The sequence below is a fragment of the Danio rerio genome, chromosome 15 (genome assembly GCF_049306965.1).
Source record: "Danio rerio strain Tuebingen ecotype United States chromosome 15, GRCz12tu, whole genome shotgun sequence".
Taxonomy (NCBI): Eukaryota; Metazoa; Chordata; class Actinopteri; order Cypriniformes; family Danionidae; genus Danio; species Danio rerio.
Genome location: NC_133190.1, coordinates 13,936,768 through 13,961,177, shown reverse-complemented (window position 1 = coordinate 13,961,177; position 24,410 = coordinate 13,936,768). Strand labels below are relative to the sequence as shown.

Below are 24,410 nucleotides of genomic sequence, written 5' to 3'. Positions count from 1 at the left end.
TTCAAATTCATATAATACAATAAAAAAGATAAATAATGAATAAAAGTATCAATGCTTATCAATGCTTATTTATTTAAAATAAATTTTAATGAATATGAAAATAAATGTAAAAAAAATAAGCCACTAGGTTACTTCAAACATGCTCAATGACGAAAATTATCTCATCTCCTGCAAGCATTTCTACATCCAAGCAACACAGAAGCTGTAGCAAGCAATCAAATCTTTGCCTAAACATGCATAAGTTGACGTGATCATCAAACATTCATGCTGCTTAAAAAAACAGGCATTCATTTGTGCCAATCTGAGGTGCATTGATAAAGTCGATTCATTAATTACCTTTGTAGCATAAGAGAGTTCTTAAAGGACCTCTGTCGGACTGCTTAAGTTACACTGTTAGACATTTCAAAGGGTTTTTACAGTAACTTACTGGCAACACTGTTGCCAGTAAGTTACTGTATTTTAGATTTACAGTATACAACTGTAAATCCGTTTACAGCATGTTACCGTAGTGTCTGAAAATGGTTAACTACTGTAAAAACCTAAGTTAACAGTTAGCTACTGTAAACCTTTTAATTTTGTCCTAAATATTTTATAATATAATTTTATTAATATTATTTTAATACTATAGACCTAAAAAAGACACAATTACAAAATATTAACAAAATAAACACTCTTTATTTAAAACATTGGAGATGCTTAAAACAAGCTTAAAAATGTGTAAAAACATTACATTTCAATCATTCAAAATATTTTATTTTAAGAAAAAAAAAACATTGAAAATGACAAAGCACATTAACATACATGTACAAAACTAATTTAAGTGTCTGACCTGCATATTGTTGAGAAAAAAAAAACAATTGTACTAAGTACTCCTGACATTAAACCAGACACAATTACAAAATATTCCATTCTTTAAAACATTAATAATGCTTAAAGCATTTAAGGAAAATGTGTGAAAATTACATTAAGCAATAAAATCAACACATTAAAAATAAATAAATCACACAAAGCACTAGAACATACATGTACAATAAAAATTTAAACTTCTGAATTGCATATTGTTGGAAAAATAAATATTTGTAACTATTAGCCGACTCAGAAACAACCAAACTTTAAAATATTACTAGTTCTGGTGTCAAATGCTCAACAAGGTCTGAATTCACATGTTCAAATGCAATTCATCTTTATTTCTATTGCACTTTTACAATGTAGATCAATGATGTCAAAGCAGCTTAACATAGAAGTTCTTGTAAATTGAAGCTGCTTCAGTCCAGTTTTCAGAATTGAAGCAGTAAATGTCACTGCTGAAAGTCCAAACACTGAAGAGCAAATCCACCGATCCACCAATCGTAGCCAAGTGATCCAGTGGCAACAGTGGCATGGAACAAACTTCACCAACTGACGAAAGTGTAGAATAAAATCCCTTGAGAGATACCAGGCTCAGTTGGGCACGACCAGTTCTCCTCTAGCCAAACTTGTGCAAGGCCGCAGTCTAGGCACCAGAGGCTTGAAAGTTCACCAGCGGGTGGTCAGGCTGGCCCATTGGATCAATGCGGAAACTCATTGATCACGTGTGTCTTTTAGGATTCACTCCTCCATGACCACCACAGCATCTGGTCAGGATTTGGCCCAGTCCAGGATTATGAAGAACTCTGGATAAGGACAAACAGACTAACATAAGCATAGAAGAAGCTTGTTTAAAAAAAAATAAATCATATACTGGTTAATTATTTTGAAGCATGGCAGGTAGGTTGGGGTAGTTTTCAGCTGGTACTGAGCAACTGGCTCCTGCTCATAACCTGCTCACTACCATGTTTAAAAGATAACTAACCAGAATGTCCTGTTTATTTTTTTCCCTAACAAGGTTTTACAAAAACATTGTAGCATTTGTGATGGGTTGATTCACTGCAGGACAGATTAGACTATTTGTTTTATGTATTCCTAATAAACTAAAACTGACTGAATACTGATAAAACTATTGAGAGTGTCTCACCTAATCCAAGTTCTCAGTTAGCTGGTGAAAGAAGGATAACTCACTGTTGTTCATGGTTGTCATTCTCTTCACTACTTCTCCTGCTATCTTCTGGCTCACTCTGGTTGTTGCTATGCATTTTGTTTCATCCTCTGGAATTATTTATACAAAAAAATTGTATTATTTTATTTATTACAAAATATTTAGGCAACATGAAATGGGGAAAAAGACATTTAATACATAGACAAATGCATGTATCCCAATACTAATTATTGTATTTTGAAATGTCTGACCCATGACAGACCTCAATCTGCTCAAAAATATTATAAACAAAGATGAAAAAACCCTACTAAATGGTTTAATAAAAAAGGGAAAACGATTTTTTTATTTAGCTAGCAACTAAACATGTGACACATTTTGTATTAAAAGTAACGTTACTATATTGAGAAACAAATAGATGTACAGTACTTACTGTTGTATGAGGTCCAGTTTGCACAGGCAGGCTCCCAGTATTCTATATTGAGACCATAAAAAAGCCAAAAATACAGATAAGAATACCATGCTACAATCCACAACCTCCACACAACTTTTTTTTATTTGTTTACCTTGGTTGCTTACTGGTCTTGCTTATTTTTTAAGCATAAGGCTGTGCTGATCAAGATGTTCCTCTGAAATGCTGTTTGTTTCTTCAGACAAAACCTGCTGCTGTGCCAGTGCCATATCTAAACAGAAAAAAATATAATGGTAACAATTATGTTAAACCAAATGTCAAGAGTTGTGATAAAAAAAAAACAATTAGCAAACAATAAATAGCAAAAAGGTGGTTATTAGCATAATGCATAGAGGTAAAATTGGTTTTATATTAGCAGATTCAGACTTCCCCCTTAATAATTTAATTTCATAAAAGTATTATTTGCAAACTCTAAATAGCGAAATCATTTTAGCAGCTAATGCCAATCAAAGTACAACATGCTCACGGTCAAATAAACAGTGTTAATGTTGATTTCAAGTCATACTGGCATGCTAATTCTGATCGAATATTCAAAGTAACATGGTAAACAGTATAGAGTCTTCTAAATGAACGAATGTGCGAATATAAAACCAACTTTACCTCTATGCATATTGTAACGTTATAGATTTACGTTAACGTTCTTATAGGTTACGTCGCGATGTTATTTTCTCAAGCTAACGTTATAAGTTACTCTAAACCAGAGAAAAATAAGTTCACAACATCTAATATATATAGTATAAATCAATATAAGTTAAACGTTGCACGTTAAAATGAGTTTGAGTCCAATTCAGTATAAACTTAGCTCAGTTTAGCTAACAGTTAACATTACCATTTTAAGATCGCTTCAGCCAATGTTGCCGAGCAAACAAATGCTAATAGAGGTGCTCAAATCAATGTCGAGTGTTTTCAGCACAGACAGACGCGCTTTTACCTGGATTATTTGATGGTCTTTCATTCATATTCTTCTGGGGGAAAACGCTCTCTGCCGGACCGTTGTCTCGTGCTAAGTGTCCTCCAAAACTGTCTGCATACCTCTGGTTCCCTCCTAAACCAAAACCCGCTGCAACACCGGTTCCTATGTAAATAAATAAAAAGATATGACGAGAACAATGGCTAATAGTCATAAACAGTCTTATTTAAAGTAATAGTAGTGTTAATGTAATAAATTAAATAAAGGTAACATCTTAATAGATGATATATTTCTCAAATGGGCGAAATAACGCCAAGCCAGAGAAAATAATAATAGCCAACTTTATACTTTACTTTGTTCTATTCTCGTCCACAAAACATTCTGTAAAATGAAACACTGCCTCAGCTTACCAGAGTAAAGTTTGTTAAATCCAGTATGTTCTTCAGGCACACTAATAAATTGTCCTCCAGAATTGCTCCAGGGTCCTCAGGCAAAAAGTGGTGCAGAGTAGTCGAATCGCCGCAAGGTGGCGTTGAAGCAGTTGTGGAAAATACAGTATAATACACGAATTTTTACAAATACAGTACATCGCTGTATATGTTGTTCGACGTCACACTAAATTCCCATAATGCAACGGTAAATACAGTTATTTACCGTAAAAGGAATTTGCAGTATTACACTGGGTGAAATACAGTAAATAACTGTGTAATTTACAGAAATGTCTAACAGTGTACACATATGGTTAAAAGGGAATATTTTAGCATTAATTGAGAACAAAACCAAAATCATATGAAGAACCAAATGCATTCCTTTTGGCCAATTAATTTACTACCCTTCACCATGTGCTAAAATCTTGGTTTTATTTTGTATTTCAGTCTGTTATCTGTCCTAGTCTAGAACAATATACCTGCCTTTATTAATGATTTGCTTTATTTACCAGTATTTGAATCTCTTGTTTAAAAAAAAGAAAATCTTTTGTCGATAGCTTTTATCTCTTTAGACATGTCAATTATATTGTTTACCATATTTGACGACTTGAGATCTCTTGTGTTTTGATGTTTTGTGGTTTCTTCTCTGATTGTACAGCACTTTGAATCAACTGGTAGTTTTGTGAAAGTGCTTTATGAAGAAAGAAAAGAAAAAAATTATAAAGACAGATCCTGTCAATCGTAGTTGTAATCGGCATTCTGAATGCTGTCTAGACCTAATCTTCGTTGATGAATAACTAATTTCTTAACTTTTGGTTATGTTCTTTTCTTCATTGTTTTAATCAAAGATAAAAAGAATAAAGAATGAATGTGTTGATGAAATGAACAACATTTCGTTCAGTTATTTATTTATTTATAGATTGGAAAAAATGTGATGGAAAAAACACGAATATATAAACCGCTAATTGTTTTTTTTTTTTTTTCAAAGTAAGAGAAGTAAAAAAAAAAAAAAAAATAGTTGACTATGTATAATTATTTTACAACCCCAAATCAGAAAAGTTGGTACAGTATGGAAAATGCAAATAAAAGAAAGTAATGATTTCTAAATTTACTCTTGACTTGTATTTCATTGCAGACAATATGAACACAAAATATTTCATGTTTTGTCTGGTCGACTTCATTTAATTAGTAAATATACATCCTTTCCTGTCATTCAGACCTGCAACACATTCCAAAAAAGTTGGGACAGGAGCAGTTTTGGGCTAGTAATCAGGCAAATTGGTTAAATAATGATGTGAATTAAAACAGGTGATATTAACATGTTATTGCAGTTATGATTTGGTACAAAAGCAGCATCCAAGAAGGGTCTAGTCCTTTAGGAGCAAGGACAGGCAGAGGATCACCAGTATACAAATATGTGAGAAAATTATTAAAGTGTTAAAAAAAAAATCCTAAAAAAACAACAACTGGAAAACATTTGGATATGTCACCTTCAACAATGCATAACATGAATAAAAGATTCAAGGAATCTGGAGAAATTTTAGTACATAAAGGACAAGAGCACAAGCCTAAGCTGAAGCAATATGACCACTTGGGCCCATGACTACTTTGGCAAACCTTTGAAAAGTACCAAAATATGTTGTTACATCTACAATTGTCAGTTAAAATGGTACTGTGCCAAAAGGAAGCCCTATGTTAACAGTGTCCAGAAGCACTGTCAAATTTTGTAAGGCTTCTGGGATGGACCATCACAGAGTAGAAACATTCACTGTAGTCAGATAAATCAGTATTCAGGTATCTTTGGGATAAATGGATGGCATGTACTCCTGACCAAAGACGAAAAGGATCATCCAGACTGTTACCAGCAACAAGTCCAAAAGACAGGGTCTGTCATGGTAAAGGATTGTGTCACATGCTGTCCCAACTTTTCTGATTTAGGGTTGTACAGGTAACAATACAGTCCAGTTTAGTAATCTTTCAAATTGTCCACATTTGGAAGGTCAGGTGGTTCGAAAGCAATAGCCAAACAAAGAAACAAAAATATGTTTTGTTTCATGTCAAAAAAATAAAAAATATGCACATTTCTGAAAAGACAGGAAAGTGACAGAATGTTTTACTTTGGGTGAATGATCTCTTTCATAGTGTGAAGGCTTTCAAATCTTCATTTTTTTACTGTCACAAGACTGGAAAATCATACGACGTTGATTTGTTTGATTGGAACAGTTTGCTTCCTCTTACCAAGAGCTCAAGCTGTGTGTCTTCAAGATAGATTGCATATGCATCACATTATGTGTCCATTTTTCTTCATTCCTGTAGAAATAGGTGTCACTGAGTCAACTATTACCAAAAGCAGAAAAATCCTTCTGGAAAAAGATGGAATGTGATGAAAAAGCTCCAGTGACAGAGAGTCAATTGAAGCTATAAATTGGTTTGCACATTTCGTGTGGTGCTTTTTAGTAGGGTAAATAGTCTTCCTTAACTAGAATCTATTTGCAAATGGAATGTTTTCTGAAAAGTACCTGACAAGCTACATCCTCAGTGATTCTAATGCTAAAACCAATGATGCTTGATGGCACAATATTTTTGATGGTGAGGTTTTGAATTATTTTTCAGTAAACAATAATTTTAAGATCTTTTTTTTTTTTTTTAAACAAAAGCCCTCGTTCGATTTCATTAAGTAGAAAAGAGCAGGACATTCTGCCTCACATTTCCTTTTATGTTCTGTACTTGCAAGAAAAAAAAATCAAAGACATTTGGTGTGTGAAAATGAGTGCAACCCCCATCTTTTGTGCTCTTTAATAGAGCATTACGGGGACAAAAGAATCCGTCAAATACTTATTTGCAATTATCAGATTTTTACTATAAATGTTATTTATTTATTTTTTTTATTATGACTACATAGATTCCTCAGACTTGAACTCTTGTTTCATCTAAAGAATTGTTTTAATAAAAAAACATCATATATCACAGAAATAAGTGCCTCTGAAAATCCCATTTGCCTTCAGAACATCTTGTTCGGAGGTCAAGTGTTATTAATTCTGGAACGTTTCCACAGAAAAGCAAGGCAGAAAGCTAAATATATCAGCATAGCTTTACTCATTTATATAAAAGGTCTGCAATATTTAGTCTGCAAAATGGAAAAGCCACATTCCGTGTGTCTTCAGTAGTTGTAAATTGTAATCATGTATAGCTCCAACACTTTTGTGTGCCAAAAATGAACTGTTAAAATGGCTTTGTTTGTCTACATATCACACCCTGGTGCACATTTACCTTTGCTGATTATAATGGTAATACATTAGCTGCATCTGAAATCGCATACTTCCTTACTACATAGTAGGCTAAAAACTGTATGCAAGCCAAGCAGTAGGTCTGAATTTTTAGAATTCAAACATCAGCATGTGAGAAGAAACCGGATGACCTACTAGATTCTGAAGCACACCGGATGGATGCTACACTATCCCATGATGCACCGTGAAAGAATTCATGAATAGGAGTGAAGCAACGCAAAGGACATAGGTAGGTGACGTGATGATTACAAAATGGCAGATGTAATGCGTCCGAGTTTCATTCATACTAATGGCATTCATGCTTTATACAACATACTTTTTTAATGGCAGAGTAGTACCTTTAAATTCAAATGAGTAGAAGGCGATTTCGGATGCAGCCATTGTTTTGCCTAAAGAAACTAACAAGGAAGTGAATACACGAGTGAACAAATACATTGTTACAGTTTTTTATGCCACCCAAAAGTGTTCTTGGAGCTTCAAATGATTCCAGTTAAACCACTGAAATCACATAAAAAGTTTTGACTGTTTTACAGTCTTACATGTCAAGACACTTCTACGAAGAATGATAAAGCTCTCAGATTTCATCTAAAATGTCTCCATTTGTGTCCAGAAGATGAACAAAGGGAGCTACAATGACATAAGGGTGGAGATTAATAACAGACTTTGCATTTATTTGGTGAACTAATCCTTTAATAAGACCAAATGTTTGTTGATACATTAAACTTACTCAAGCATTGTATCTTTGTTGCTCAATACTAATACATTGTTAATCCTATTTCCAAGACCCATTCTTGTTTAATATGGCCATGAGCAGCTTTTAAAAGACCAGCTAAGAGACATCTTAAAGTCGGCATGAAATTGAAGCTCAGATTGTCCTTTTTTCTTTCATCATGATATACATCAATAGGGCGGTGCATGATTTTATCCTTTGGAAACCAATGGGCTATATGCACTACTATTGTTTTTTAGCCAACGATAAATTTGCGCTGAAAGTTTAACATAACTTTTTTTAATTTCATTAGTTTGCTTTTATAGGATCAGTTAACAGCATCATTATAGTATCAGTTAAATAGATTTAAGCATTCTTTTAGTTGTTCAAGCATAAAACAAAATGATAGACCATGTAGATGTTAATGCCATCAGTAGCAGCTGGCCAGCGCAGAAACTCAATTGAAAATAAACTAAACTTCCATACCTTAAAAACATGATGGGAAAAAATGGAGTTTAATTCAGTGCTTCTCGTCCAGTCTGAGACCCACTTTATATTGTTTATCTATTAGGCAGTGAAGATCACTGATTTTTAAATAAATCAGATCTTAAACATGGAGATTTTGTAATGCAATAACAGTTCACCAGACGCGCTTGGTGCTGGCTGACTGAAAATTAAAAGTCTGTGAGCATATATTCCATTGGATCCTTGGAATGCTTCAAAACATTCCTAACAAGCTGTTTATTCATTCATTTATTTATTTATTTCAACACACATGGGCCTGCATGGAGGAAAAGTTGGATTACTGTGTAGACCAAAATTTTATATCCTGGTCTCTCATTTAGAGTCACTAATGGATTCCAAAATCCCTTTGTCTCACCAGAAGCTGAAATGACAGAGGGCCGACCCGTTGAGAGAATAATAATGAGGAGTATGATCCCAACTGCAACAACCCTGACAACCTCTTCTCTTATTTTGATTCTACAAATTTCTTTTGGTGTGGTTTGAGATGTCCCTGTGAGCTTCTCGGTCCAAAAGGTCAATCTAAGCTCTGCTGCTGATGCTGCGTGAATAATAGTAAGTGACAGACTGACAGGATGTCATTCAAAGCAGTGAATACATTCTAAAAGGCTTATTCGATTAGACCAAGAAATGTTTATTTTTGTATGACCTATTTACATCAGGGGTTAGATATTAAAATAGTTAAGACCATTCCAGGATCACCGTGCTGCCCCAAAAGTATTAATTATTTAATTTACATTTTAAACCTAAATACTGTTCTTCAAATCATTAAGTTTGACCCATTTGTCAGGAAACTGTCTAATAATATAATGAAATACAGAATGATAAATGATTATTTGATGAGCACTCAAGGAGTACCGATCAGATTAAGTAGGTACTGGGGATGGTAGTAACACTTAATATGACCATCTGTAACTCAGTGGTCGTTCATGCTAGAGCTCTCAAACTTTGATACACAGTAGTATAAGATTTGTTGCCTACATGTACTGTACCTTACATTTACATTTATTCATTTAGCAGATATTTATCTAAAGCAACTTCAAAGTTAGGTTTAAATGAAACACTAAAAAAAAAAGAGAGCAGCAGTATATAGATATCATGACAAGCTTAATTAGTTCAGCAGTTGTTCTTATTGTTGTTATTATTATGATTATTATTATTATTATTATTATTGGAGGTTGTGCCATTTTGTACCTTTGATTGGCTGTAGCAATTTAAATGACAACTATCCATATCTTGAGCAGCCATAACATTGTTAACTATTTAAACCTTGTGCACAGTTCAAATTGACTAAGATGTCTCTTACCCTTAAAAAAATCAGATGCATTTTACAGCAATTTAATTTAGTGGATGTTTTCACCCCCCTCCCCCCCCCACCCCCCCCCAAACAAAAGGTCAAAAGGTCCAGAATTGGTCCATTTAATTATTTTATTTATATCAAAAATATATAATATATTTATTATAGAATTAATATAATATGTGTATATTCAAAATATATCTTCATGAAATTGCCGTGGCCAGTAATTCAACTCCCATAGAGCCTCATAGCCACAATAATGTGACGCAAGTCACGACATATCCACTGAGTAATAACATTTGAATTTTTGATGCGACATCCATAGGCTAGCCCTACTGTTGTAACGACCGGGGAGGGAATGACAGATACAACTGAGGTAAGATCCAATATGCAGGTTTATTCAGCGTCAGGGAATCAGTGGTTATACAGGTGCAAACGGGTATATTAAGGCAGTCCAGAATCATAAACGGTAAACAGGCAAAAGGTCGAGAGGCTGGCAGTTAAACAGGATAACTAGGGTAAACAAGGCTAGGATCGAGACACGGAGAAACAAGACAAGGAGGAAACACGTTGTAATGTCACTTTGAGCGAACAAGACTCAACAAACTGGATGGGTCCATGAGTGGCTTATAAGTGGTGTAATATCAGTCTGTGACAAGGTTCAGGTGGTGAATGTAATCAAGCAGATGTGTGAGCAGGCGTGAGTGTCTGGGAGAAGTGCATGTATGAAAATGTAGTCCTGAAAAATGCGGAAGTGTAGTCCTGGTATAGTGGAAACCAGCGATCTCCGGAGAGCGAGAGTGGAGCTGCGGAGGGCTTGGAGCGTGGAGCTGCGGAGGACCCGGAAAGTGGAGCTGCAGTGGTCCTGGATCGTGTGACAATGGAGGACCTGGAGCTGCAGTGGACCTGGATCGTGAGACAGCGGAGGACCTGGAGTACTGCGAGGAGCCGGCAGGGCTGGAGGCTTGTAGGGAGCCGGCAGGGCGAGCCGTCTGAGTGGCGCCGGCAGAGTGAGGAGTCTTGATGGCGCCGGCAGGGCGAGGAGTCTGGGTGGCGCCGGCAGGGCGAGGAGCCGGGCTGGGACTGTCAAGGCAAGGAACCGGGCTGGGATCAAGCAGATGTGTGAGCAGGCGTGAGTTTCTGGGAGAAGTGCATGTATGAAAATGTAGTCCTGGGAAAAGCGGAAGTGTAGTCCTGGTATAGTGGAAATCAGCGATCTCCGGAGAGCGATCGCTGGTTATCGTAACAACCGAGTAGCCCAACGATGTGGGTTAAAAGGAGCAAATAGGCAGAAAAGGCAGGCAGCGGCATCATTATTGCAAAATATTGAACATATGTTCAAAAAGACTGCAAAACAGGGGTAAGGCAAAAGTTACTTATTTTCTAACAGATGAAAATCTGCCCCTGTATAATTGTATGTCCTGTATAATTATTGACTTGTCGAGTACATGACCTTCCTTTTCCTAATTTTGACCTATTTTTTATATAATTGTCCGACGAAGGCTTTAAAGGCAATCGAAGTCCTTAGCTGTCAGATGTCACTTCAAAGCTAATTCCGTCACGTCTGTGTTTTCGAGGCAGTTTAAAGCCAAAACTCTATTAAAAACATGTTTACTATGAGCATAAAACATGTGCTCCAACTTTTCAGGCCTGTAGCCAGGGAGGGGTTCGGGTGGTTCGGAAGACCTACCCCTCACTGACAAAAGTCCAAAATTTGTCCCATATATGAGCTCATTTATCCTGTTTTTCACTGCTATGCCATCATTAATAATGAAAATAATCCATCGAAGAAGGCTTAAAAGATCAAATGGAATCATTGGTCTGCTGTTGCTTCGGTGAGACTGTAATCTGATGTAAGAGAAGTTTTCTTTCACTACAGTATTGTTTTTAAACAGAGAAAACATTAGGTAACTTTATTACAAATCTTGCATCTTATTTTTTGAAATAAAAATGAGCAATAAAAAGGTGTGAAGCACCAGAAGCTGACCATATTTAATTGATTTGAATACATTTTGGCTATTGTTGATATCCAGGAATTTTCAAATGTACTCTTTTTTTACCAAAAAGGCTAGAATTTTTTTGAAGAATTCATTATTATTATTATTATTATTATTATTATTATTATTATTATTATTATTATATTTTATTTTTATTTATTTATTTATTTATTTATTTTTCATTATAATTTTTTATTGAAATGGCCAAATTGTGACTGAGGACAGTTCAATGTGCTGGCCAGTCTTTTTTTTTTTTTTTTTTTTGTCTAAAAAATGAAAGTAGGCTACAAATTTTTTAACTTGAAAACTTTAACAGATTACTAATTTTTCCAGATGATTTATGATGTAATAAATTTGTATTTTAAAAATTAGTCTTGTTTTAATTTTATTGCAATTTTTTTAGGAAAAATTTTATTACATCAAAATGTTTGGTTATGATGACATCTGACTAGCTAATCCAGCAAAAAAAAGTGCAGCATTTGCAGTATTTAATGCTCATAGTTAAATAGAAACTGAGGCGTATAACAGCAAAAATGTCCACTTTTAGAGAAAAAAAGAACCACCCCTTTCTCTAGGCTGGCAATGTGCCAGCACAAATACAGAGTCTTTGTTTTTGTTTACTCCATGTAGTTCTAAGAGCTGAGATGCATATTTTGATTTTCTTAGACCAACAAGATAAGTGCACAAAGGTCTCTCTTAAACTCTCACACATCCACAGACACACATGCACACACTTTAATTTGCTGTTATACTCCACATAAATCCACAAACTGTGTTTTTTTTAAGGGTTAATGTTACCAGAAACTATGTTTGCTATGCTGCCAACTGATAATTAACAGTAAAAATTACAAATGTTACTTCTTCCCAACAAGGAAAACCAACAACACTCTAAAATGCATGATTATATGGTGTCATGGTTTTGTAATGGAAATTAATGGGGCAAAAACAGCCACCAACAGTATATTAGAAAAAAAATTACTATAACAAATATAACAAAAAAAATATTAAAAAATACTATAAAAATATAACAAAAACTATAACAAAGGCAATGTTGTTTGCATGTTCAAGACTTTGATTTAAGGTTTTTTTCACCAAATCAGTGACATCATATAATAATTTGGCAATTAAAGAGTTGAAATCCTGTATTTTCTAAACAATTTAGCAGTTTTGATCAGTAATGAAAAAATGTATTGTTGATCAATAATGAAAAAAAAAAATATTGAAATGTATTGTTGAGGGTTTTCACTTTATTTAAAGCATTTTCCCAAAATATGTGCCAAAAAAAAAAAAAGATTTGTCACCAAAGATCATTCCGCTAGCTGAAACACAGAGAACGTTATGGCCAAATTAAGACTTAAAATCACCCCAGAGTGGATGAAAACATTGCCAACAGCACTTAGGGGGTTAAAAAATATTTTTTGGGGGTCATACAATCCGCATAGAAACAAAGTTCCTGGAGGGCTGCAGATCTGCACAGGTTACAACTTTAATTAGACAAACCTGACCTGATCATACTAATTGAGTCCTTCAGGCTTATTTGAAACCCACAGGCAAGCAGGGTTGGAACTAAGCTGCGGCCCTTGCACATTGTTGTTTAAGGCACCAACTGTATGCCACATGTCCTGTCAAACCTAAAAATGAACTGGGATTACAAGAAATCCACACCACCTTTTTTCTTATTTGTCAAACTGACATTGCTACAACTATCCCCATAATATTACAACCCCTGTGCTTGTGTAGTTTATTTTTACAAAAGTACTGTATAACTGTAACACAGACAGATTTCACTCTTATTTTGACACTTTATTTTCAAAAGTTGAGACTTGCTTTATAATGGTTTCTGTTTCTTTATGGAGTTCTATGAATTTTTTAGAGTGTACTTTTACAGAGGATCAAGCCCGCTTTGAGTTACAGAATGTAATTTTCTGTGTTTATAAATGTAAAAATGCAACTGTGTGAGTTATTTATTTGAACATGTGTTTCAATATGTATGGTGATGAGAGCTCCCAGGCATTGTGTAATGCTCAATAAATATTTAAATCAAAATATTTGATTATTATTGATTGATGGCAATAAATGAATCATGAAGAATTTGTGTGTGGGTTAGTTAGGGTGACTAACTTGTATTTGCAGCATTTCATAGGACTATACTACATAAACATTATATAATCAGAAAGATTGCTTTCCACAGCAGATATAATAGAAAATTATTAGCCTCCTTAGGACATTTGAATAAGTTTTCAAAAATTTGCAAGTGCTGTTTAACAGAAAAATAAAATTAAATTAAAAAATAAGTCTAAAAAAATAAAATGTAAATACTTATTACTAAATTCTTCATTTTTGTCTTTGACATGATTGCAGCACATGCAGTACTGTTTTATAGTTATTTTAAAGGATATTAGTATTCAGTTTAAATTGCAGTTGGTAACTAGGTTAATAAAGTTAACCAGGCAAGTTAAGTTAATTAGGTAAGTCATTAGACTTTAATGAATGTTTTGTAGCCAATAAAAAATTGTAGCCGATCTTAATGGGGCTAATAATATTGACCTTACCAGAATATACTACCCCAAATCAGAAATGGTTGGGACAGTATGGAAAACACAAATAAAAAAAGAAAAGTGGTGATTTCTAAATTTACTTTGTTTATTTACTTTTTATTTGACTTGTATTTCACTGCAGACAATAAAACAAACGTTATTTAATATGTTAATCGTGATTTTCATTTATTTATTTATTTTATTTTTATTATTTTCAGTACAAACACGCATTCCAATTTTTGCCTCTTGCAACACATTCCAAAAAAAGTTGGGTCAAAAGCAATTTAGGGCTAGCAATCAGGTAAATTATTAAAATAATGATGTGATTTCAAACATGTGATGTCAACAGGTGACACAGAGGATCACCATTTTGCCAAAAAATATGTGAGAAAAATATTGAAACATTTAAAACAATGTTCCTCAAATAAGGACAGGAAGACATCAGGATATTTTACCTTTAACAGTGTATAACATAATCAAAGGATTCAAGGAATCTGGAGAATTTCAGTGAGTAAAGGACAAGGGTGAAAGCCTAAGCTAAACTACTATGCTCTCTCTATATATACATCTAAAAGTGATTTCACCACATGGGTTATGTACTTTGCCAAACCTTTTTCAAGTGCCACAATACGAATATACATCAACAAATGCCAGGTAAAACTGTACTATTCCAGGAAGCTCTATGGTAACAGTGTCCAGAAGCACTGTCAACTTGCTCTTGGCTCAGAGGCATCTAGGGTTGACCATCACACAGTCGAAACGTGTACTGTGGTCACATGAATCACTATTTTAAATATTTTTGAGAGAAATGGATGCAGGGCCAGATTTAGTGATTTTGGGGCGCTAAGCAATTCATGGGGCCTAAAAGTTATAAAATGCACCTTGTGTACTTTTTATAATTTATTTATTGTTAGTATTTGTTTTTATTATTATTTATTATTAGTATTCTTATATCATTTTATCTCTTTTTCTGCATTTTATAATATTACGAAATAATAATTACATGTAAAGCACCTTGTAAAACTTTTAAAATGATTTATTTTCTTAAGATGAATTCACAACTAAAAATAATAAATGAATAATCTCGTTTTATAAGTCTTTACTAATTTGACTGCTGGACTGGTCTATGACTGAAGGTAGAGGACCATCACCATACAAAATATGATAGAAAACAATGCCATATATAATTTATATGTATCATTTATACTTTTAAATATTTTTTTTGGGGGGGGGGGGGGGGGGGGGGATGGGCTTCAGATTTCCAGGGGCCCTAAGTGGCCACTTACCTTGCTTATTGGTTAATTCCACCCCTGAATGGATGACGTGTGGTCCAAACCAAAAAAAGAAAAGGATCATCCAGACTCTTATCAGCAACAAGTCCAAAAGCCAGAGTCTGCCATGGTCAAGTGCCCCTTTCAAAGGTAGCTTGCACTTCTGTGATGGCACCATTAATGCTGAAAAAAACAGAGAGATTTTGGGCACAATATTTTGCCCTCATGAAGACATCTTTTTTTCAGGAACACCCATGCAAATTTCAACAAAATGCTAAATCATATTCTGCACAAATTCTGGCTGCAAGGGAAGGAAGAGGATACAGATACTTGACTGGCCTGCATGCAGTCCTGACCTGTCTCCAATAGAGAATGTGTGGTGCATTTTGAAGCGAAAAATGCGAGAACGAAAACCTTGCGTACTTTAAGCTTTGTTTGCAGGAAGAATGGGACAAAATTACACCTAAAACATCTCATCACTTGGTGTTTTCAGTCCCTAAACGTATTTTAAGTGTAGTAAAAAGGAATGGCAACATTACAAAATGGTAAATGCCCAATTGTTCCAACTTTTTTGAAATGAGGAACACATTAAATAATGTTTCTTATATTGTCTGCAGCTTAGTTGCATTTTCCATACTGTCCCAAACTTTTCTCATTTGGGATTGTAGTTAGATAGATAGATAGATAGATAGATAGATAGATAGATAGATAGATAGATAGATAGATAGATAGATAGATAGATAGATAGATAGATAGATAGATAGATAGATAGATAGACTCTTCAGAGGTATTTGTGGGTCGAAGTGTTATGCAGACACGTTTTCTCATGTTTTCATGAGATTTAAATTCACAAATTCAATTGTCTGCATTTTAATGCATTGCCAGGTCGAGCCTTCTACATGAATGTGCTCTCTCACCTCCATCTGTTGTTCGTGTTCAGTAAGGTGCAAATCAATTGCTGGAGTGGAGGGAAGCAGACACGGTGTTCTGTGATGTTCTCGTCTAAGTCCCTCCAGACTTCCTGCTGTGGTGAGACCTCAGCAGCAGCTTTATTGTGTAATGCAGAATAGCCCGCATTATTTCATTTGTGATGCAATACGGTGATTATGATGAAAGAATGTCGCTTTCTCTTCTCAAGTGAACCCCACAAAGAGAAATGTTCTGTCTTGTGCAGGTGAACGACAGTACAAACAAGTCCGTTCTGACACTATATGGCATCCCATTTCCATCTTCCCTGAATGGAATGGCGGCGTCTGCTGAAATAGGTGAAAGCGAGCAGTCATTTAAACCATTCAGACTGCAGATCAGCTACTCAAAGCTGCAATTCACCGCTACGCTCTCACTTCAAAATCACTCTATTCAGTTGGTCCGTGGCATTTTACAGTAGAGCACAAGGCCATTCTCCCACTCTCTCTCTCCCAGACATACAGAAGACTACAGTCACACCATCGAGAGCCACTTATCCATAGAGGCAATCATGCCAGCGGAAGGTGGAGGTACAAAACTGTACAAAGTGTATTGTAGGCGAAACCGGTTAGAGATGCTACGCAAACTCTCCTCCTCATCAGCACTCAAGATCACTTGCTGATGTTGCAAGGGTCGCTCGCTCTTCAGAAAGCAGCATGATTACACAGACGGTACATGTTCCCAGCCATTGAATGAAACACTAATCATTTTACCTTCATTTAAACAGCTTTAACAAAAGAATCAGTTGACTAAATGTGGCACAAGATTCAGAATCAGTGCCTTTCTTTTATTTCATGATCTACTCTTTCTTTGCAGTAATGGTAAATTACAGATTAGAAAATGTGAGGTTTGTCAAGCATAACATGTAAAGGTAATAGCGACATGCTGAGCTTTGAAAAGTGCTTACATTGCTTTTTTTGTTGTTGTTAACATCTATCTAAAGGAGGACCATCCAAATAAAGTATTACCATTATTTTACAGCTAAATCTTATTATTTACAGTCATCTTTGAATTAAATGGAACAGACAGCCGAGGCTTTATCCTACAATAACAACACTTGAGTTGAGTCAGTCTCTCACAATGAAAGTTCAAGTGATTCAAGGGTCCTTCAAAGACAGAGATGCAGGTCCTTTTTAACTGCAAATCCGCAATTTGTAAACATCCTCTTGATGTTACTAAGTTGGACACAGATATATACTCCCTTTCAGGCAATCCATGAAGTAATAATTCCTCTCTTTTTTGCATATCTATGAAGTAAATAAAAGTGCAGCTTAATTCAGTTCAACTTAGGACTGAGGGTTGAAAACAGGGTCAAGTCAAAGTCAAGACAGTCTATGTGAGTCCATGACAAGACCAAGACCAAGGAAATAAGTTGTTTCATATTTCAGTTTTCAGATGCGACGGTTAAAATGATGTAAGATATAGTCTTGAAATTTGATTTAAAGGCCAAGAAGAAGAAGACATGCTACATGCTAATTTAATCTTAGTGGGCGACACCGTGGTGCAGTGGGTAGCGCTGTCACCTTACCGTAAGAAGGTCGCTGATTCGAGACCCGACTGGATTAGTTGGCATTTCAGTGTGGCATTTGTATGTTCTCCCCATGTTCGTGTGGGTTTCCCCACATGCCCAAAGACATGCACTATAGGTGAATTGGGTAAGCTATTGTCCATAGTGTACGTGTTTATGTCCTGGTCCTCTAGGTTGGGGGGTCATGCATTTGGCTAACAACCCACCTCGTAAAAATCAGATGATATGAAACACCAACATGGTGCGGCTAAATATCAACATCTATATAAACGGCCCCGGGAGTAAGTAGATAATATAATCTAAAGGTCAATTCAAATTAAAGGGGCGGTCCAGAATGTAATTTTAAGGCTTGGTTGTGTTTATAAGATGCAAAGCAATGTGTGCTTGTGGTTCACTTGAAGGAAATTGCGTAATTTTTTCATATATCTCACTCTGATTATACACAGCAACTCAGCTAACATGAAAACGACTGTCATATTTCCTAGTTCCTCTAAAAGGCCCGTCCTTAAGTGACTCTGATTGGTCATCGTCATAATGTGCTGCTATTGGCGGATCGGCTCCACGTCACTCCCGTAAAAGCACGCGCTTTTCTGCTGTGTAAACATGCAGTCAACCTCGCGCCCGCTCTCTAAAATAACTAAGGAGTGGAAATGGGGTGCGGCTCCTTTAACAGCGTCTGTGTGTGCGTCTATGTGTGTGTGAATGTGTTAACTTTCTTTAGCAAGCGCATGTGCGCGGGACTTTCTTTTTATCTGATGCTCGGATTAAGTTATTTTCTGTAATATATCGTGACAGAAGAATAAAGCACAAGATGTGAGATGCTACCTGTTGAGCCTTGATTTATTATTCTGCTGCAACCACTAGTCAGGTAAGCTAATCTGTATTTTTTTCACTCTATGCGTTATGACGTCTTTCACGAGTATCCGGAATATGCAGGTGTACGTAATATGAATCATCCACATATCTTTTGCGACTTCATTATCTGAGATGTGAAACACGTGGAGCTGCTTGAAGACTATCAGTGCAGTCCCGTGCGCACACACATGAGACACAAACGTGCTGGTGGAGTGAGTGTGGGTTACAGCAGTTTGGCTGATAGATATGAATTTGTAGCTAAATCGTTAGCCCGCAAAGCAGTATTTCGCACTGTTTACATCATTGCTACAGCATACCGTTAACGCTAGACACTGTACATGTCATGATCAATTTTAACAAACAAAAACACTTACTTGTAGCTTACAACTTCTGCTTTGAGGAGATTTTAACCGAATCCAGCACTGAACTGGGAGAGATTCTGGAGCTGTTTTGTCAAATCATGCTTGCTGAGTATTTTATAATTCTCTGGAAGATAATTAATATTGAACTCAAGGCACTTCTGTCTTTGTGTCGTGTCCTTTAGAAGCCCAAATACAGAAACAGATGAAGCTCTGTGGAAACAGCAGCGTTTAGACGCATTTTTAAGCTTCATCTCTGCTATAACGTTACAGTGCTTCTGGCCACGGCCCTTACCTGAATGCTCAATGTGGGATGCGCAGTAAACAAACTTATGATGTCACAGGGGGCGGAAGTATTTTTTTGTAGTCCCCAAAATTCGTTCATTGTAGGCTTTGCTAAGCTAACTCTGTAAAAACCAAGGTCTTCCTTTGCATTGAACTTAGAACTTTTTACATTCAGAGATTTTGTTTATGTTCACACAGCTACATTACACATTAACTAAAGTTTAAAATATGAGATCGTAGTCTCCCCTTTAAGCACGCTAATTATAAAGATAAAGATAAGGACGTAGTTTCAAAAATTGTTCTGAATATTAAACCACTTTCAGAATGATTTTTTTCAACTTATAAATGATAAAACACTGACAAGCCAGTCAGAATCCATTGAAACATAAAGGGTTTATGCAATTTAAATTTGCTTTCTATTAAGCCCTCTTTGAAAAAAATATTTAAAGACGATTATTTATCATCTCTTATCATTACTTATCATGACTTATAACTGTTAAAAACATTATAAAAATTTTACATCTGGTATCCAGTACTAGTTTTGCCGTCTTTGTGTTGGCTTCTAGAAAATGCTCGGGGGAGGATAGTTTGTGTTGTTTTATTCCAATACTGCGATTGCTAAATTCAACTTTTGACTCAATAGATTTTACAAGCTGGATTTACTGGTTGAATGCACTAGAAATCTAGCACACTAAGGATATCTGTTGGCTACAGGGGGATAATGCAGAAAGAAAGGCTCTTATGCTTTGACTCAAGGGATAGTATCCAACGAAACAAAAAAAAAAGGCATTAAATTAACTTAGACTCAAGGAAAAAGAGCAAAGCATTCAAATAAAATTAAAAAAAAATGGTACCACTTTATAATAACTACACACTATGAATCATTTACTAAGCATTGGCATCTGGTGAATTCAATATTTGATAAGCATTAACTCTAAATTAGTGTAGGTGTTAATAAGCAGTTTATAACTGCAGCTACAAATGTTGTATTTTTAACTTTCAAGCACATTTATAACGTGCTTAATAGTTGTATTTCCATACTTTGTTAATGATTATTTTTTTAATACTAAATTAAGCATTATGTTATTCACAAACCATTTTTATTTAAAAGAAAAATGTGATTATTAAGATCATTCAGAATGAGTTAGTAAATGATTAATAAACTATTCAAAATAACATGTATGATGTTTTTTTGTTAAGGCATATATTAATGGTTATTATGTATGTTAATAAATGCTTTATTAGCTCAACTTCATGCAGTTTTGTGACCTAATCTAAAGTGAGGACTATTCATGCTTTATGAAACCCTTATAAATGACAATTAAGGCTTTTTATCAGCTAAACAATAATCTTTGCAATCTTATCTAAAAAGTAAAATTACTGTAAAGTTTAAATACTGCAAAATAACAAAAGTTTCAAAATTTAACATATATATACAAAATAATTTAACGGTCACACTTTACAATAAGGTTCATAATGTTAATTAATGCATTTACTAACAAGAACAAATAAATGAACAATACATTTACTACTGTTTTTGTTCATGTTAGTTAACGTTAGTTAATGAAAATACAGTAGTTCATTGTTAGTTCATGTTAACTCATGTTGTAATAACTAATGTTAAAAAGCATGGACTTGGATATTAATAATGCATTAGTAAATGTTCCATTATGATTAATAAATGCTGTACATTTGTTGTTCATGATTAGTTCATGTTAGTAAATGCATTAACTAATGAACCTTATTGTTAAGTGTTACCGTATAAAGTGTTAACAAAAAATCTTTTGGGTCAGGTTTGTTTTGACTTGGATTCAACCATTTTCTGGTATCAGAACACTGTTGTACATTGGCTAAACCGCTAAACAAGCATTTTTTGTGCAGTATTTTGATATAAAAACAGCTTATTCACAAATCAGACACAATACAGTTTAACCAGGCATTAATATGTAATGTTACAATGTCAGTATTTTCAGAACAAGTAATTAGCATTGACATAAATTAGGCTTATTTATAAATGTTTTAAAAAAAGAAGACTTTTTTTCCCTATTGACACCTGCACTATGGAGTCTTTTGCAGTCATGGTGTCAAGAGTTCATCATAAATAATAATAATAATAACTAATAATAAAATAATAATAATAATAAAATCACTATGATCCAGATATATACAGTTGGCTACTTTTAAAAAGTCAATTCAGTTATTTAGATCAAAGAGATTGAAACAATGTTTGTCAGATTGTTGGTTCAACTGGTTGCCACTTAGATCCCTTCTACAAAATTATTTTCAAGTTCATATAAACCCACTCCTGAATGGATATGTACAGCAATTACAAATAAGTAGCATTACTAGGCTCCAATCTTCTTTCTAAGTCCTAAGAATTCTAAGTCCTAACAGCAGTTGGTCATTCTTGTCGTCCGTTTAGAATCAACTAGTTGGCTTCTTGTGGCGTTCCTTGTCTTGTTTTTCCAGCAGAAAAACTTCATGTCTTCTCTCACTCCGTTACTGGCCAAAACATAGAGCACTGGGTCCACCACACTGTTCAGGCTAGACAGCGCAAGGGAGCAAGTGAAGGGTATATACATCTTTTGTTCAATGATGCAGCTTTGTTTATCTCCCACAGTAAAGAAGGCAATGGATCGTACCATCAGGAGTATGTGGTATGGTGCAAAACAGAAGGAGAAAATACCAATGACTCCCATAGACAGAAGCTTCACTTTGCGCTTGCCTTGATCGTCAACCCCTCTGCTTTGCTGTACCTTGGTAGGGATCAAGCAGTAGCAGACCGTTATAACAATAAGCGGCAAGAAAAATCCAATTCCGACTCGTATCAGGTTAAACATTGCAATGCGTTCCGTCATTGGGAAGGTCTCATAGCACCTCTGTTCACTGTCATCTAGTGGATCGGACAGCTTGTCCAGATAAAGAACCAAAGAGTGCAATGTCATGACAAAAATGTAGACCAGTCCACAAATGATCCAGGCATAACGCTGCCGGCGGAAGGCTTGGACTCGCAGTGGGAAGGTGATGGCCAGGCAGCGATCGATGGAGATCCAACAAAGCAGAAAGATGCTGATGTAAAGGTTGGAGTAGTAAAAGAAACCTGCCAGGCTACAGAGCTCCTGGCCAAATGTCCATCTGTGGTTGTTGTTGAAATAATAAATCCACAGAGGCATAGTGAGGATGTACAGTAGATCAGAGATGGACAGGCTAAATAGGTAAATCCCAAGAACATTCTTTCTGTAGATCTGCTGAATTATGGGACCAATGGTGACCAGGTTAAACAGCAGCCCCAGGATGAAGGCGACAATGTACATGGACATCAGCAGGTGACCTGATAATGAGTTCATGATCACACATGAGTTGTTTGAGTTGGATGTTGCGTTCATGGTCATCTGTGAACAAAAAAATAAATGCAATTCAGGTAATGATGAATTTGTTACAGTTATTGAGGTGGCATGGCAGGCAAAATGACAAGGGCTAAAGACCTTGAACAGTCAAAGTGAGGGTTTGAGGTTTATTCAAACAGCTGCATTAGATCAAGGCACAGATTTGAATCAACATTTATATTATATGAAGTGAATGCACATTCCTTACTTTATGTATTTTTAATAGAGGCTCATTCTAAAAAATGTAGCCCTATATGTGGAGTTCAAATGCAAAACCCTCTAAATTCATCAGACCTTTTTTCTTGTAAATGAGAATTTTCTATCAGGCTCCTATAATTAGGTGTGGAAGTTTATTTTTATAAGTAATGATGAGGTTATTAGCTAGTAAATAAAATACCTTGTCACTTTAGAAAATTCTTTGTTTTTTAACAAGGTAAATTTTCTTTTGCATCAAAACTAGCTAAATCCATCATTGTTCTTATGCAAAAACATCTAAATCCAACTATTGGAACAAGACAGTGTATTTGATTTAAAAAAATCACTATATATGCAAATAGAAATTATTTTACCAAACATAAAACGCATTACACAAACCCCCTAAACCTTAAAATATATAAATCTGTCAAGTAAGTGGCGGTTCATTCTGCTGTAATAAACCAGGGACAAAGCAGAAGGAAAATTAATAAATGAAATCTGTCAAGTAAGTGCGTAAATCAATAACATTAAAAATGACATTAATTAAATCTTAACAATCTGTTGTTATATCTGATATTTGGGATTTAGATTTAATGTAAGTAGAGCAATGTAAACATTGTAAGCTAAGCTTGTTAGATTCAAATGTGTAAAACATTGTGAAACATCAATATCTGTGCATTGTCTTTTAATATAAAAAGCTTATCAGATGTATAAAAATTATGAAGTAGGAGAAATAATATTTAGTTTTATACATTATACATTTTTTTAAATAATTAAATTAGCTAATAAAACAGAAGATCTACTGGACAAAAAGGGGATGTCCCTCAGACAATTTAGAAGCTGTCATTCATTCATTCATTCATTCATTCATTCTCACCATATTTAAGTTCTTAGACCCTTTTTCGTCTCTTGTTTATCTTTATAGCATCCACATGGAATAAAAGAACGGCATCTTAACTCTGTCTTTTGTGAAATGAAGTTGCCATTTAATGTAAAGTATATCCAATTCATTCAACATGACAAGGATGATCGAGTCCGGTGAAAAACGGTTCCAGAAAGCAGGTAAGACAAAAACAAAAGCTAAGAATTAAAATAAACAAGTAAATAACAAGGTGAGAATGTGGTCAAATCTAAAAACATTATTTTTCTGGATTGCTTTTTTAAACTAAATTTAGAGAAGAGGGTGGGCTGTGTTTTTTAAAACACTATTGCTTCAATTTAGAGAAGGGGGAGGGTGAGCAAAATTAGTCGGTTGGTCAGTCAATCAGTCGGCAGCGACCTCTGGTAGATTTCAGTAAGAACAGCAGGCATGAATGGCACTCGCAAGAGAAATTTGAGATGCGAAAAAGTGTACATTGGTCTCTAGTGGATTCGCAAAAAAAAAAAAAAAAAACT

The 24,410-nt window shown here is 35.0% G+C and overlaps 1 protein-coding gene and 1 long non-coding RNA gene across 4 annotated transcripts in view; both read right to left on the bottom strand.

The window, feature by feature from the left end:
- Nucleotides 1–731: 731 nt before the first annotated feature.
- Nucleotides 732–5,742, bottom strand: LOC141377784 (uncharacterized). 2 transcript variants are annotated; one of them, XR_012390653.1, is made up of 6 exons: nt 3,804–5,742; nt 3,415–3,558; nt 2,578–2,694; nt 2,445–2,486; nt 2,038–2,124; nt 732–1,652 (listed from the first exon to the last, which is right to left on the bottom strand). It is a non-coding gene; the product is annotated as an uncharacterized lncRNA (long non-coding RNA). The 2 variants fall into 2 exon arrangements; XR_012390654.1 differs by lacking the exon at nt 3,804–5,742 and having other exon boundaries at nt 1,994–2,124; nt 3,415–3,463.
- A 12,971-nt stretch (nt 5,743–18,713) lies between these two features.
- gpr184 (G protein-coupled receptor 184) overlaps nt 18,714–24,410 on the bottom strand; it is a 28,491-nt gene continuing 22,794 nt past the window's right edge. The window contains 2 exon segments of one of the 2 annotated variants that reach the window (NM_001309853.1): nt 21,362–21,532; nt 21,568–22,826. In NM_001309853.1, the coding sequence (NP_001296782.1) occupies nt 21,822–22,826 (1,005 nt within the window). In that variant the 3' untranslated portion in view covers nt 21,362–21,532; nt 21,568–21,821. 2 annotated transcript variants of the gene reach the window in all.